The following is a 17,355-nucleotide window of genomic DNA, read 5'->3' on the forward strand; positions in this document are numbered from 1 at the left end:
AGATGCAAGCCCGGCACTTGTCCGAGGTGCCGGGCTCATTTTTAAGCTGATTTGCGCGGGCCGCGGCCGGGTGCAGGCAGCTCCTCCTTAACGGGAGGAGGAGGCCTGCACGTCCCCAGCCTGCCGCACCGCATCGGGTGCCGCAGCGCCAGAATTGCGGCGCGAAACGGCAGTTAGCGCCGATGTACCGCCGCAAAGACCCTTCAGTAGCGTCGGCACTAACTTCCGGCGCTAAAGCCCTGGCTAAGCCAAAACCCAATTTCTAGGCCTTTGAGTATTGTGTGTAGTTTTGGTCGCCTTATCTGGGATGGCAGGAATGACGTTTGAAGAGAGATTGGGTCGATTAGGCTTATATTCGCTAGAGTTTAGAAGAATGAGAGGGGATCTCATTGAAACTTATAAAATTCTAACAGGACTAGACAGACTAGATGCAGGAAGGCTGTTCCCGATGGTGGGGGTGTCCAGAATCAGGGGTCACTGTCTAAGGATAAGGGCTAAGCCATTTAGTACTGAGATGAGGAGAAATTTCTTCACTCAGAGAGTGGTGAACCTATGGAATTCTCTACCATAGAAGACAATTGAGGCCAATTCATTAAATATATTCAAGAAGGAGTTAGATATATTTCTTAAGGCTAAGGGAAATCAAGGGTTATGGGTAAAAAGCAGGGACTGGGTACTGAATTTGGATGATCGCATTGAATGGTGGAGCAGGCTCGAGGGGCCGAATGGCCTACTCCTGCTCCTATCTTCTATGTTTCTATGTTTCTCCCACCTTGTTTAGTACCTTGTTTACTTCTATGCTTACTTATGCCATCAGAAACTTGGATAAAGGAGGGTATATTTGCTGCAGGACAGATGGCAAATTGTACAATTTCCACTGCCTACAGTCCAAAACTGAGACCTCAGTAGAACTTGTTTGGGGTCTCTTGTTTGCTGAGGACTGTGCCCTTGTTGCCCACACAGAAGAGGGCCTCCACGTCATCCTGGAACATTTCTTGGATGCTTGTAAGAAATTTGGCCTCACTGTCAGTCTAAAGAAGATGGAAGATATACAGAAGCCTGCCCATGGAAACTGTTATGTGCCACCCAATATTACCATTGCTGTCTGCAGTGGGTAGCTTCACTTACCTAGGAAGCACCATGTCACATGATGCATTCCTTGATGATGAGGTGAACCATAAATTGTTTGTAACCAGTAGTGCTTTTGGAAAGCACCGTGTGAGCTTATGGAATAAAAGGGGTATTAAACTGGTAACAAAGCCTAAGGTCAACAAGGCATTAGTTATAACATCCTTACTGTATGTGTGTGATAGCTGGACCATTCACAGTCGCTATATTAGAAAACTCAACCATTTCCATGTAGATTGCCTCAGAAAGATCATGCAAATTCAATGGTAGCACAAGATTCTGTGAGGTCCTCAGACAAGTAAGTATGCCAGGCATAGAGGCGATCATAGTAAAGGTGCAGTTAAGGTGGGCGGTTCACCTAGTCCAAATACCTGATACTAGATTATACAAGTTATTCTACGGTGAGCTGAAGCTTGGTAAATGCTCTCATGGTGGTCAGTTCAAAGGACACAAGATTTTCCTAAAGACCAAACTAAAAAAATTGTCAAAAGATGATTCACGATGGCATGATAAAGCTTGTGGCAAGTCGTATCCAGCTAGCCGAAGAGAGCCCAAAGGAAATCACCGAAGGAAGATCAACCCTCAGGTCAATCTGACATCTGGGGAGGAATTTTAACCTAAAAATAACAGGTGGGTTGAGGGCATGGGGGTAGTTAAAGTGTTAAAAATCGGAATCCCGACATGAATCTGCCTTCCGGTTTTAACGAGGGCGGGCAGCCAATCCACTGCCAGGAGGTGGGCCATCTATTTAAGTACAGTAAGGCTGGAAGCCTAAATAACAACAGAAAATTCTGGAAAAACTCAGCAGGCCAGGCAACATCCGTGGAGAGAAATTAGAGTCGACGTTTCGGGTGAACCCTTTTTCAAAACTCACGGCTGGAAGCCTCTTCTTTAACCTCCATTTTGTGTTTAACTGTAGCTGATCGGGTTTTGCACACCTCGTAAAACTCGCCAGCGACAGCAAGGTGAGGACTGCTGCATCCAGGAGGTAAGTGTCTTTACACCTACCATCATCAACAATAATGGACAAACCATCATCACCGTGCAATAGACATGCTATGATTAAACACAAGTGCATCTTAGCAAGGATTTTGCAAAGGTGCCATTGTGTTTAAGGAAGCATGTCTCTTTAATGCTACAAAGTCTAATTGCAGTAAATATGGACATCCTGGGGTCATTTAGAGATTAGCAGATGCTTGTAAATTCCTGGCTCCAAGTCAGAAGAATCAAATGTAATATGACTAGCATTCTGTTCCTTTTATATTTCTGACATTTACACTTAAATCTTTTACATATATATATATATATCTATAGACAGAGAGAAAGACATAGATATAAAGTAAATCTATTGATAGAAGGGTTATTCTTTAGTTTCTGCCACATGTATTTACTCAGCATTATGAAAGATTAATCAAAAATTGAAATCACTTATATAACTTAGCCTTTGTTTTCTTTCATGAGTTTATAATTTACTTGGTAACTACGGAATCACTGTACATTAATATGTGTTACCACAAGATTATTGCCTGAATAAAAATAATAAATAAAAACCTCAGGGTTTGTATCAATATAATTAGTTTCTGATGTTTAAATTATATGTGTTGCCACATTCAATATTCAGATATGTGATGAAGTAATTAAAAGCTGGCATCTTCTGAGGCTGCAAAATGCTGAGTTAATGTTCTTTTCTCTGAAATTATAGCTAGAAAACTATATCAAATCCTCTGTTACTGATGCAGCAAACAAAGCTATAATTACGTGGTGTACATAACTTCTACAATAAATAGAGAAATAACAAACATTAAGCCTCTGTGGTATGGTTTAATGTTCACTAATTTGGAAGTTAATGTCTGGAATGGAACCAGAGGATAGCTTTTAACATAATTTTCCAGACAATTTAAAAATATTCTCCATGTCACTCACCATAAAATCAGAGTTGCCCGAGTCATGGATCTTAGAATAATGAAATAAGAACTGTACAAAAAATGGAAAAGTATTTTACTACAACATACATCAATTGCTTAAGACGCCTCACATATTCTCACTGTGTTTCATAATCTGCAAGATACACTGCTTACCCTTTTGGTTTGGCCCTTGTCTTCTGACTCCTGTAAAAAGATTGCCCAGTATTAATGTTGGGTCTCTATTTATATTTAAGTATCCACCGTAGTGAGCAAAACAGTACAAGCTGATACAAAATATCCAATTGGAGAACATTCCTTCAATCATTAAAATTATAGGTGAAAAGTTCTGAGAAATAAAAAGTGGCAGCAAATTCTATTTTTTATTTTTTTTAAACAAATTTGGCCAATTTTTGTACTTATAAGGTGAAGGATGTCAGCGCTGGAAAATTGAATTATTTTTCCACTCCTTCACCATATCATGATCTAGAAGCAAAGTAAAGCAGCTCCAGAAATGTGACTTAAACCAAACCTCAGAAAAACACCATTATTACACAAATGTCTTCATTGCTCATACCAGCATCCTTATGGTCTCTTGTGAGATTGCCATTGTGTACCAAATTATGGGCAGTTTTGTGCAGTGGGCAAAACACACACTAGGCTCGGAACCACTGAAGCTTGTTCCACATAGGATGCTGCCAGCTGTAGAGGAGAGGAGACTTTCATCCCATCAGCCCAGCTAGATTTACACCCCTGACCTAGAGGCAAAAGGCCAGTGCGCTAACCAACCGTACCACCCAATCGGAAAGCAATGATATTTCATTGGTCAGCCTTAAAATGCATAGAACTATGGAATCAGAGGACTGGGATGAGATCTTTGGGGTAATGTGCTGAGTTTGTGCTGTTGGTGGGGCATCCCACCTGCCAGCCGCACACATAGGGAAACTGTAGCAGCACTGCAACAGATTTTCCATCCATTAATGAAAGGGACATCAAGAGCAGGCCAGCGATTTCCTGATGTGTGAGGCCAGTGAGTGATGCTCCCCACCAGTAGCACGAACACAGAAAATTGGCCCATTTATCTCTGTAATTCAATACATTAGTGATCAATTAAGAAAAATGTATTTTGTTCACTAAATACAATGATCAGAAAAAATATTTTAGCTGTATGGCTGGAAAATTGGAGCTGTTTGCGCCGGCCCTTAAGGCCGGTTTGGAAGAAAAGATGGCGGCCGCCTCGCTTCCGGCGGGTCCCACAATGGCCACCAGTTTGGGCAGGTCGGCAGCACTGCTGTTGCCTGCATCGCTGCAGAAATGGAAAGGCAGATTTGCTTTTTGTGGTATATGTTAGATCCATGGTTCAGTGGATAAATAATCACACGGATGCTGTACATTAACAAATAACAGGTCTTTACTGGAGGAGGGTAATCTCTAGACTGGGGTACAGAGGCACGCGCAAAGCTTATATACCAGTGTGGTCACTGCTGGTACTACAGTATACAGGAGCTGTAAAACGTAGTTCTGACTTAAAGGCACATACACTACAATTCCTCCCTTTTTAGATTAATAATACCCCCTTAATATTAAAATAACAATTACATTTTTATATGTACATTAAATAACAAAAGTCCATTTATAGATTCAGTCTTTGGGGCGGCTTCCTGACCCTTTCGGGATAGCGCCTTTTCAGAGGTTCTTGTTCTTGGTGCAGAGGCGATTCTGACCCCTTTTCATCGGGTAGTTCATCGGGTTCCACGGCTACTGGGTCTGAAGTAGATGCTACCGGTATGTCGGGTTCATCCCCAGGTACTCGAGGCATGGGGTTGACGCATTCCTGTGACGCTAAGATCTGATCGACGTGGCGTCTCACAATGTTCTCCCCGACATCCACTGTGTACATTAATGGCCCCTGCCTTGTACATATCATTCCGGGTTGCCACTTCTCTGTTCGATAGTCACGGGCCAAGACTGGTTGCCCTACATTGAAGCTCCTTGTCGGCTTCTCGTTGATGTGCTGGAATTGTTTGCCCTCAACATTTCTTCGCACATTTGGTCTGAGCAAGTCCAGACGAGATCTCAACCTTCGATTAAAGAACATCATGGCCGGGGTCTGGTTGGTAACTGCATGTGTCGCGTTTCGGTAGGCTAATAAGAAATTGTCCATCTTATGCTGTAGTGGAATTTCCTCATCGCACATGGCCTTTATCACCTTCTTAAAGGTTTGTACGAACCTCTCAGCCAATCCATTGGTGGCTGGATGATACGGGGCGGATGTGTAATGCCTTACCCCATTCCTTTTCATGAATTTTTGGAACTCGTCGGACACAAACTGTGGTCCATTATCAGAGCAGATCTGCTCTGGCAAACCATTTCTGGCAAATATGGTCCGTAGGACTGCAATCGTTTTCTCTGTAGCGGTTGAAGGCATCTTTATCACCTCAGGCCACTTTAAATGAGCATCCACTGCTATTAAGAACATTGAGTCCATGAATGGACCAGCGAAATCAATGTGCACCCATTGCCATGGAGAAGAGGCCCACTCCCATGGGTGTAGAGGGGCATGTGGTGGTGCATTTTGGACCTTCTGGCATCCTAAGCAGCTCTTAGTTAGGTCTTCGATTTGTTGATCGATTCCCGGCCACCACACATAAGCCCTAGCAAGGCTTTTCATTTTCACTCCCCCTCGATGACCTTCATGTAGCTCATTTAGCACTCTCTCCCTTAACTTGGGTGGAATCACCACTCTGGATCCACACATCACTGTCCCCTGGCATACTGACAGCTGTTCTCTTCTGGATGGGAATGCTGGCAACAGTGAGTTGCCATGTGTTGGCCATCCCCTCACCGTCAATTCATATACCCGTGACAGCGTCGGATCATTGCGGGTCTCCTTCTCTATATCCGCGTTTGTTACTGGCAATCGTTCAATTATCGACAAATAAAATATCTCGATAGGGTCCACTGCTGGTGCTTCCTCCACAGTAGGCAGTGGCAGGCGCGATAGCCCATCAGCGTTCCCATGCTGTTTTGTGCCTTTATATTCTATTTCATATTGATTCGCCCCTAGAAACAGGGACCATCTTTGTAACCGCTGTGCATTCATTACTGGCACGCCCTTCTTAGGATTAAAGATGGAGACAAGTGGTTGGTGGTCAGTCAGCAAGGTGAACTTCTGCCCATGCAGATAGTGGTTGAATTTTTTTACTCCCCATACTAGGCTGAGGGCCTCCCTGTCAATCTGGGCATAGTTGCGCTCGGCTGAGGTTAGTGACCGAGACGCAAAGGCTACTGGCCTCTCCAACCCGTCTGGGAATTTGTGCGACAGCACCGCTCCATTGCCGTAGGGTGATGCATCACATGCCAAACGAATTGGTAGTGCTGGGTTGAAATGGGCCAACACCTCTTTTGATGTGATCAATTCTTTACACTTCTGGAAAGCTCGTCTGCGTTCATCATCCCACTTCCATGGTACCCCTGTTTGCAGTAGGGTGTTCAGCGGGTGTAATACCATAGACAAATTTGGTAAGAACTTATGGTAGTAGTTTACCAGCCCGAGGAACGACCTCAGTTGTGACACATTTTCCGGTGCTTGAGCCTTGACTACTGCCTCAATCTTGTCAGGGGACTTATGTAACCCCTCTTCATCGATGACGTGGCCGCAATACGAGATCTGTTTCTAGAAAAACTCGCACTTGTGGTGATTAGCTCGTAGCCCATACTCCTTTAATCTGGCAAGCACCTTCTCCAAGTTAGCGAGGTGATCACCGTCATTTTCGCCCGTGACCAAGATGTCGTCCAAATAACACTGGGTCCCTGGAATCCCTTGCACGACCTGATCCATCGCCCTTTGCCAGATAGCCGGAGCCGAGGCTACTCCAAACACCAGCCGGTTGTATTGGTAGAGACCTTTATGAGTGTTGATCGTAAGGTAATGTTTCGAAGCTTCTTCTACCTCCATTTGCAAGTACGCCTGTGCTAGATCAATTTTGGTGAAGCGTTTACCACCAGATAGCGAGGCGAAAATGTCCTCAATTCGTGGAAGCGGATATTGCACCGTGTGAAGGACTGGGTTCACTGTCACCTTAAAATCCCCACAGATGCGGACCTTCTTTGGTTCCCCAGGCATATTACTCAACGACCTCTTCATTACAAGAACGATGGGTGTAGCCCACTCGCTCCAGTCCACTTTGGACAGTACTCCTGAACGTTCCAACCCTTCCAGCTCTGCTTCAACCACTGGTCTGATCGCATAAGGCACTGGTCTGGCCTTCCGAAACTTTGGGCTTGCATTTTCCTCTATTTTAATTGTTGCTGTTATTCCTTTTAGTGCTCCTAGTCCCTCCTGGAACACTTCTTTTGCGTCAGTTAGCATTTTTGACAGTCGTTCAGGTGTGACGTCGTCATCCTTTTTGGCCTCAACCTTCAGTGCCTGTATGGAATGCCAATTTAATTGTATCTTCCGGATCCATTCACGTCCTAGCAGTGGTGGTCCTCCATTTGGCAATACATATATATCCATTTTAGGTATTTCCTGGCCTTTATATGTCACTTTCACCCTTATTTTTCCTTTGGGGTAGACTTTTTGTCCCGTATACGTCTTCAAGACAATCTCTGTAGCTTTCAAGGGTATGTGTGAAAATAGCCGCTTGTAGTCTCTTTGATTTATGACTGCTAGAGCTGACCCTGTGTCCAATTCCATTTCCACTTGGACTCCGTCTATCTTGAGTGTAACCCAGATAGTCTGGTGATCCTCCATTTCGGTTACATTATGTAGTTTCAGACAACCCAGCTCCTTGCTTCCGGAGTCTGTGTCACTTTTCTGTTCGTCTGAACCACTGTCCATCACCTGGTGTACCTTTTTGTACTTCTCCTGTAGAGATTTCTTACTGTTGGTTTTCTTCCCAGACCTGCAGACTCTTGCTATGTGTCCTGCTTTCCCACACTGTCTGCACACTTGGTCCTTGAACCAACAATCTTTCTGGTCATGTGTTGTTCTGCCGCAGTGATAGCACTTCCCTGTTCCATAGGTCATTTCGTTGGTGCCATATTCTTGCGGTCTCCGTTGTATCTCTGCAGCGCCCCTTGCGGCTGCTTCGTGTGATACTGGCATACTTAAAGCTTTGTCCAGCCTAAGGTCCTTTTCTGATAGAAGCCGTTTCTGGGTTCCTTCACTTTGTAGCCCACACACAAACTTGTCCCTTAACGTGTCTGCTAGTCCCGCTCCAAACTGGCAGTATTTCGATAGCTTGCGCAGTTCCGTTAGGTACTCAGCATTGCTTTCGTCTTTGTGTTGGTTCCTTTTATGGAACTTAAATCATTCTGCTATCAGCAGCGGTGTGGGGTTTAAGTGGTCCTGTAGGATTTCTACTATGCTTTCAAAATTCTTGTTTACCGGCTTCTCTGGGGTTATTAGATTTCGCAGTAAGCCATAAGTTTTTGCACCCATGGAATTTAACAGAACCAGTGCTTTATTAGCATCTGGCACTTCATTCGCCCTGCAGTACACCTCAATACGTTCCACATATGTCGCCCAATCTTCGACTTCATTATCGAACGTAGAGATACTGCCACTCTTCGGCATCCTTGGTTGTGCGTTAACTATCACCAATGGCGCCTCCCGCGCCTCCCCTTCTTCTCCGCTGGCACAAAATGGCGTCTGCCGCTCTTTCCTTCCTTCCCGCGCTCGCCCTTCTTCTCCGCTGCGGCTTCGCAAAATGGCATCTCCCGCGCTCTTCCTTCTTCTCCGCGGCTCAATGACGCCTCCCGTGCACTCCCTGCTTCTCCGCGGCTCAATGGCATCTCCCACGCTCTCCCTGCTTCTCCGCAGTTCAATGGCGTCTCCCCTTGCTTCGCCCCGCGGGCCCTGATCAGCCCATGATCCCTGGCTGTGCTCTGCGCGTTCTTCTCTTGATATTTGTCGACGCCGCTCAGTCTAGAACCCGGCTGTTTCTTACCCTCTCTCTCCGGTTTGCAGTATTTTTCCTCGACGCCGCTCGGTGTTCAACCCGGCTGCGCCCTGCACTCGTCACCCTCTTTCTTACCTCGTTGACGCTGCTCGGCTCTCTCTCTGCCATCGGTCGGCTCCAGCCGCCGCTGCTCGGGAAGGGTCTGCTCTGGACCTGTCGTTGGTCTCTTACTGCTTGTTGTGGCTGGGGAACCAAGCCCGGCTCTCCACAGCCTCCCCAACGAAGTTCGATCTCTGCCTGACTGCTGGGCGGTTGCTCGCGGTCGACGCCCGTGTTCCTGGACTCGACTATTTTTAATTTTTTATGTTGCAGGTAGATTCGAATCGACACTCGTCGCCACTGTTTGATCCGTGGTTCAGTGGATAAGTAATCAAATAAATGCTGTACATTAACAAATAACAGGTCTTTACTGGAGGAGGGTAATCTCTAGACTGGGGTACAGAGGCATGCGCAAAGCTTATATACCGGTGTGGTCACTGCCGGTACTACAGTATACAGGAGCTGTAAAAAGTAGTTCTGACTTAAAGGCACATACACTACAGTATATATCAATGATTTGGACTTGAATGTAGGAAGTATGATTAAGAAGTTTGCAGATGATACAAAAATTGGCCATGTGGTTGATAATGAAGAAGAAAGCTGCAGACTGCAAGAAGATATCAATGGACTGGTCAGGTGGGCAGAACAGTGGTAAATGGAATTCAATCTGGATAAAGTGAGTTAATGCATTTGGGGAGGTCTAACAAGGCAAGGGAATACACTATAAATGGTAGGACACTGAGAAGTGCAGAAGATCAGAGGGACCTTGGAGTGCATGTCCACAGATCCCTGAAGGTAGCAGGACAGGTAGATAAGGTGGTTAAGAAGGCATACGGGATACTTGCCTTCATTAGCCAAGGCATAGAATATAACAGCAGGGAGGTTATGCTTGAACTGTATAAAATAGTTAGGCCGCAGCTGGAATACTGCGTGCAGTTCTGGTCACCACATTACAGGAAGGATGTGATTGCACTGGAGGGGTTGCAGAGGAGATTTACAAGGATGTTGCCTGGGCTGGGGAATTTTAGCTATGAGGAAAGATTGGATCGGCTGGGGTTGCTTTCTTTGGAACAGAGGAGGCTGAGGGGGAGACCTAATTGAGGTGTATAAAATTATGAGGGGCCTAGATAGAGTGGATAGGAAGGACCTATTTCCCTTAGCAGAGGGGTCAATAACCAGGGGGCATAGACTTAAAGTAATTGGTCAGAAGTTAAGAGGGGATTTGAGGAGAATCTTTTTCAGCCAGAGGGTGGTGGGGGTCTGGAACTCACTGCCTGAAAGGGTGGTAGAAGCAAAGAGCCTCCTCATGTTTAAAAAGTCCTCGGATATGCACTTGAAGTGCCATAGCCTACAAGGCTACGGATCAAGTGCTGGAAAGTGGGATTAGGGTGGATAGCTCTTTGTCGGCAGGCACGGACAAGATGGGCTGATTGGCCTCCTTCTGTGATGTAAATTTCAATGATTCTATGTGACGTCAATGAGTGTGCAGCAACAAACAACAACAACAACTTGCCTTTAACATAGTAAAACGTCCAAAAGCGCTTCACAGGAGTGTTATAAGACAAAAAATTTTGACACCGAGCCACATAAGAGGAAATTAGGGCAGCAATGAGGTAGGTTTTAAGGAGTGTTTTAAAGGAGGAAAGAGAGGTAGAGAGGTTTAGGGAGAGAATTCCAGAGCTTACGGCCTAGGCAACTGGAGGCACGGCCACCAATGGTTGAGTGATAAAAATCAGGGATGCTCAAGAGGGCAGAATTAGAGGAGCGCAGCTATCTCGGGGGGTTGTGGGGGCTAGAGGAGATTACAGAGATAAGGAGGGGCAAGGCCATGAAGGGATTTGAGAAAAAGGATGAGAATTTTAAAATTGAGGCGTTGCTTAACTGGGAGCCAATGTAGGTCAGTGAGCACAGGGGTGATGGGTTAATGGGACTTGGTGTGAGTTAGGACACGGGCAGCCAAGTTTTTGTTGACCTCAAGTTTACGTAGGGTAGAACCAGCCAGGAGTGCGCTGGAATAATCACGTCTAGCGGTAACAAAGGCATGCATGAGGGTTTCAGTAGCAGATGAGCTGAGGCAGTGGCGGAGACAGGCAATGTTACGGAGGTGGAAATAGGCGATCTTAGTTATGGTGCAGAAATGTGGTCACAAGCTCATTTCAGGGCCAAATATGACACCAAGGTTGCGAACAGTGTGGTTCAGCCTCAGAGAGATGCTAGGGAGAGGGATGGAGTCAGTGGCTAGGGAACAGTGTTTGTGGCGGGGTCCGAAGACAATGGCTTCGGTCTTCCCAATATTTAATTGGAGGAAATTTCTGCTCATCCAGTACTGGATGTTGGACAAGCAGTCTGACAATTTAGAGACCATGGAGGGATCGAGAAAAGGGGTGGTGAGGTAGAGCTGGGTGTTGTCAGCGTACATGTGGAAACTGATGCTGTGTTTTCGGATGATGTTGCCAAGGGGCAGCACGTAGTTGAGAAATAGGAGGGGGCCAAGGATAGATCTTTAGGGCTCACCAGAGGTAACAATACGGGAGCGGGAAGAGAAGCCATTGTAGTTGATTCTCTAGCTATGATTAGGTAGATAAGAATGGAACCAGGCGAGCGCAGTCCCACCTAGCTGGATGACAGTAGAGAGGCGTTGGAGGTGGATGGAGTGGTCAACTGTGCCGCAATGGTACCGCTGCCTTGCCCTCCAGTACTTGGCGGAGTGGGTGTCCCATTTTGTGGTGGTCTGCTGCATACTTCACAACATGGCCATCATGAGGGCACAGCCCTTGTCTCCACAGGTTTTGGGACCATGTCAGGAGGAGGAGGATGGGGAGGAAGAGGAAGAGGTGGAGGAAGAGGAGGAGGGAGGAGGAGGAGGAAGAGTAGGAGGAGGGGTGAAGGCAGGCAGCAGATCCCCGTTCTGGGTGGGCTCTTCATGAGCACCTCATCAGACTCCGATTCCAATGAATGAAACCCCAGATCCTCATTGCTCACCACTTCCCCATCTTACAATCCCTCTGACATGGAACATCACAGCGTCCTCCTGGGCACAAAGCTGAAATGAGAGCCACCACAAAACAAATATTCCAAACATAATTTATAAGTTTATCAAATCCAAATCAAAACAACAATGTCAACTAATCATCCTTGTGCATTCCCTTAGTGTCTGTCTTTTGTCTTCCTTTTCCTACTCTAGTGCTCCTATGACACACACCTCCAGTGGCTGCAGCATGGCTGGTGGAAGGCTGCAGACTTTCAGTGGGGGAGACTGCAGATGGCCTTGGAGGACGACCTCGAGCAGGTTTGGGCCTAGAAGGCCCGGCTGTAGACTGCACCACCTTGGCATGGGCAGCAGCTGCCTGGGCTAGCTGGATGACAGGCAGCAATGAGGGCACTGACATGGTGGCAGCGATAGGAGTATGAATGCTGTCAGCCTGTTATCATCTTGCTCCACAGAGAACCAGTCCCTCCTCCAGGGTGGCACCTCAGCATTTCTAGCCACCTGTTGAGGAACAGATTGCTGGAGTGCAGTGAGACCCTGCAAGCCCCTTTTCACACTCATAAACCCAGCCACTGCAGCACTGAGACGTTGGATCACTTCTGCCTATGCTACAATGGAAGCTGCGATATCGCCCATCACATGCAGCATCATTGGTGGGTCCACAAGTTCTCTTATGGAGTCGCCCATTGTTCTGGACCAATGAACATTTTATGTGTGCAGATAGCACCCTCTGGTGGTGGTTATTGTGTTAACAGTTTGTATGCTGGAAAGGTAATCTGATCTTTCTTCCTGTGTGAGGTCATTTGACCTTTGTTCCTTTCTTCCTGTGAGAGGTCATTTGACCTTCCTACCTTTCTTCCTGTTGACCCCAGGAAGCAGTTTTGCTAGGAAGAACCTGACTTGAGTAATGGAGAATCTGCCATGAGAGGCTCCATTCACAATCCAATGTAATCTGATTTCATATGTTAGGCCAAGCGCAATATCTTTTCACAAATTTGTTCAAGTAAAGCTTCAAAACAGCAACCGGCTTCAGAAGAATTATTTTTGAATAAGTGTTTAACTTGCTGGATAACGAGATAGGAGCACGTCTAGCGCGGCCAGTACACCCATCATTTCCATCCTGGAAACCATGGGCTCCAGGCTCCGTGCAAAGCCCCATGCAATATTGGAGCGGGACTCCGCCATGCTCCTTGACAATGACAAAAAGCTCTTTGGCAGGCTTGCCATTGCACCAAGCATTTCTGTGTGCATGCCCATCATCTTTCTTCTGAAGGCCGCCCCATCGAGGTCATCATCTGAGTCCTGTGCAGCAGAAATTGCGCAAGAACTCGCTCTCTGGGGAGTTGGTACCCGAACTACCATTTCCCCCTGGCCTGGCTGCAGTCCACTCATGCCCGGTGACTCACCGTGTGCAGATCCCATCTCTATACTACCCACTAAGGTCCGCACAATGCCATTTTCTGAGCTGGTGCTTGCGAGTGTCAGGTGCATTGACAATGCCTCTTATTCTCTTCACCCTTCTCCTCCATCACTTCGGGGACTGTCTGTGCTGGTGGGACTTCTTTGGTATCTGGAAGGAGAAAGGCACAAGGTTCGAGTTGTGGTGAGGTGAAGGGGGGAAAGCAAGATTTCCATGCATATACCATCAGCAGCTTGTAAGTGAGAAGAGATTGTGAAATGAGGGGGAAGTGGGATGTGAGAATAAGGATTAGGTATGAACAAGCAGTCATCAGCAGCAATGCTTTCAACTTCTCTGCTTGCCACAGACTCTGTGACAGCCCCTCCAATGATCACCAGCACTGCTTCCTCCAGCTCTATCAGGGTCTACAGACGGGCTTCCCCTCCACCCATCTGCTGTTGCTGGCTGCAGTTATGAGTGACCTTTGCCTGCAAGGGAAAGGGAAGTGTGTCAGTTAGTGTGTTTGGGTGATGTGCCTGCCATGGTTGAATAACTGGCAGTGTGTGCAAGGTGTGAGATGTGGGTGTGTGTCTTGTAGCAGTGGCAAGTGTGTGAGGGTGAAGTGAAGCTATGATTGTGAGGTATGAGCAAAGTTCTGACCGTGCAGGCCGCTCACCGGCTTTTCAATGGAAGAAACCTTGCATGTGTGGAAATTTGAAAGGGATTGTGCACCCAAAAAAAAATGTTAGAGTGAACATTGGATATGAGTGGTGATTGCTAGAGATTGTTGGTAGGTGAGTCATGGGGGTATGGTGCATTGAGCAGTGTGTGAGGCTAATGGTGCAAAAGTTGGGATACGGCATTTGAAGATGCATTCACTCGCCTTGACCACTCGTGTGAGGTCATTAAACTTTTTATGGCACTGGATCCAGGTCCTGGAGGCAACACTCATCGCACTGACGGCTTCAGCGATCTCCTCCCACATCCTTCTGGTGTTCTGCCTTGAAAGCCTTTGTCTTTAAATGGCATCAACGAGCTAAAGCCCCAAACTCAGCCTTTAAATTGCATGACTCAATGGCCTAGAAATTCGGTGGAGCCCCAAACGGGGCGGCAAGCTTGCCTGGGCGCCGGAATTACCATTGCAGTCGGAGCCGTTGCGCCCGCTGGAAATTCAGCTTGAGCGCCCCAAGAGGGACGCGGGGTGCTGCTTGAGGCGCCCCGCGTCCCTCTTGGAGCGCTGAAACTGAATATCGCAGCGCAACGTGCCACAGCGCCACACGCTGCCACACGCTGCGGCACGGCGTGCTGCGGTACTGCAGGCCTTCCTCCCCTTCTTAAGGGGGAGGGGCCTGCACCAGCACGATGACCGATTGCGAGTGCCGGCAAAAGAGCCCAGCACCGAGGAGAAATGCTGGGCTCTTGGGACACAGCCGGTACTGCCCGGGGGGTGGGATCAGGAGGCCGGGGACGGAGGTACTGGCAGGCGGCCACCGAAAAAAATGGCCGCCCCGCACCTCCACCTTAATTTGCGCCACTACCGCCACAGGTAGGCCCCATGAACCGGGCGCGATTTGCGAACGGCGTTATAGAGGCGGGCGCTACCAAATATCGCAATCGGGGCGGTAGCGGGGCGCTGCACACACCGATGACATCATCGGTGGCGGCGCAGCGCTACAGGCTAACGCCGCCATTAGTGCCCCGCTAAATATCGTGGGAGGAGCGGCCAGTGGCGCTAAAGCCACTGAGTGCCCTCTTTAGGCGCTAACTGGTGGCGCAGCCCACTGAATTTCTAGGCCAATGTGCTTTGTGTTTCATTTTGGGATTGGTCAACTCTGAATTCAATTCTTCTTAAGTAATGACAATTCTGGAGAGAAAGAAAGAAGAAAGATTTGCATTTATATAGTGCCTTTCATGACCACCGGACATCCCAACGCGATTTACAGCCAATGAAGTACTTTTTGAAGTGTAGTCACTGTTGTAATGTAGGAGAGAGGTGAGAAGCAGCTCACATCATCGACTAGATTGTTAGAGATTCCCCTACACTGCATTATAGATTGACAAGACAACAGACTAGAAATTAATGTTTGTGATAATAGGGTACAAAGTCTTAATGCATTTGTGCAACAGTCCTCTGCTTTCTTAAATAGCTTAATGCCTATGTTAAAATAGCAGAGGAATGTCATGTTTTGGGGTCTTTTGCTCAAATATTGAATACAGGAGATTACAGTAGAAATCAGAACATATCTAATCCCCCTCAAATATGGAAAATATTAAAACAACATGATGCTTCACTAATGCTTTTAGTAACAGAATGAAACAAGCAACTCAGGAGACCCCATACAAGGCAAAGCAGGAATTTCTAATTATGGTCAGGACCCAGTGTACCCAAGTTGTTCCTCCAGACTCCTGCCAGAGTAATGGTGGGAGCCTGGCAGAAGGGCCAAGGGAATTCGGCCCCAGTATATTTACCAGTCACAGGCAGCACTATGCTTGCAGGGCAAAATGAGTCAGTAATCAAATAGGTGGTACGGTGGCCCACAGCCAGTAGGCTGCCCCGAGGCGCTCATTTTTAGGAATTTATGTCCCTGTCCATTATCCTGGCTTATGTAAGGTAGGAATTTTAGAAGTGCTGAAAGTTGGTGCATTTTTGATAGATTTCCCCATGTTAATGCTCAGCTTGTGTAGGGGGCAAACACTGCCTCCTCCTTGAGATCTGCTGAGTTACAACTAATTAACTTTATTTTCTGTATTCTAGCGTGACTATCTCTGGGATTTCCATTTGTATAAGTTGTATCACCTGATTTTAGGTGTTACAGTAGCTTCAGAAGCTAATGCGATCAGTACCCAGGCAAAGAAAGATTTGCATTTATATAGTTTCATTCACAACCTCAGTGCATCCAAAAGCACTTTACAGCCAGCCAATGAAGTTCTTTTGAAGTGTAGTCAGTGCAGTAATTTAGGAAATGTGGCAGCCAATTTGAGCACAGCAAGCTCCCACAAACAGCAATGTGATTTTTTAAAAATTCGTTCCTGGGATGTGGGCATCACTGGCAAGGCCAGCATTTATTGCCCATCCCTAATTGCCCTTGAGAAGGTGGTGGTGAGCCGCATTCTTGAACCGCTGTAAGCCCTTGTGGCAAAGGTACTCCCACAGTGCTGTTTGGGAGGGTGTTCCAGGATTTTGACCCAGCGACGATGAAGGAACGGCGATATATTTCCAAGTCAGGATGATGTGTAGCTTGGAGGGGAACTTGCAAGTGATGGTGCTCCCATGCGCCTGCTGCCCTTGTCCTTCTAGAGGTCGTGGGTTTGGAAGGTGCTACCGAAGAAGCCTTAGCGAGTTGCTGCAGTGCATCTTGTAAATGGTACATATTGCAGCAACGGTACGCTGGTGGTGGAGGGAGTGAATGTTTAATGTGGTGCCAATCAAGCGGGCTGCTTTGTCCTGGATGGTGTTGAGCTTCTTGAGTGTTGTTGGAGCTGCACTCATCCAGGCAACTGGAGAGTATTCCATCACATTCCTGACTTGTGCCTTGTAGATGGTGGAAAGGCACAAGTCAGGAGTAGAGGTGAGACACTCACCGCAGAATACTTAGCTTCTGACCTGCTCTTGTAGCCACACTATTTATGTGGCTGGTCTAGTTAAGTTTCTGATCAATGGTGACCCCCAGGATGTTGATGGTGGGGGATTCAGCGATGGTTATGCCATTGAATGTCAAGGGCGGTCTTTAGACTCTCCCTTGTTGGAGATAGTCATTGCCTGGCACTTGTGTGGTGCGAATGTTACTTGCCACTTATCAGCCAGATGACCAGATAATCTGTTTTTTCAGTGATGTTGATTTTTAGGGATAAATATTGGCCAGGACTCCGGGGATAACTCCCCTACTCTTCTTCGAAATAGACGTCCACCTGAGAGAGCAGACAGGGTCTCGG

The 17,355-nt window shown here is 47.0% G+C and overlaps 1 protein-coding gene across 1 annotated transcript in view; it reads right to left on the reverse strand.

Moving 5' to 3' along the window:
- The window catches only part of nmu (neuromedin U), an 85,280-nt gene that overhangs the window by 28,811 nt on the left and 39,114 nt on the right, over nucleotides 1-17,355 (reverse strand). The window contains exons 5-6 of the mRNA XM_086004288.1: nucleotides 3,207-3,236; nucleotides 3,052-3,102 (exon numbers count right to left, since the gene is read on the reverse strand). Coding sequence (XP_085860414.1) covers nucleotides 3,052-3,102; nucleotides 3,207-3,236 — 81 coding nt within the window. The remainder of the gene's footprint in view (nucleotides 1-3,051; nucleotides 3,103-3,206; nucleotides 3,237-17,355) is intronic.

The sequence above is a fragment of the Somniosus microcephalus genome, chromosome 2 (genome assembly GCF_052327205.1).
Source record: "Somniosus microcephalus isolate GS21.2 chromosome 2, FLI_Smic_1.0, whole genome shotgun sequence".
Classification (NCBI taxonomy): Eukaryota; Metazoa; Chordata; class Chondrichthyes; order Squaliformes; family Somniosidae; genus Somniosus; species Somniosus microcephalus.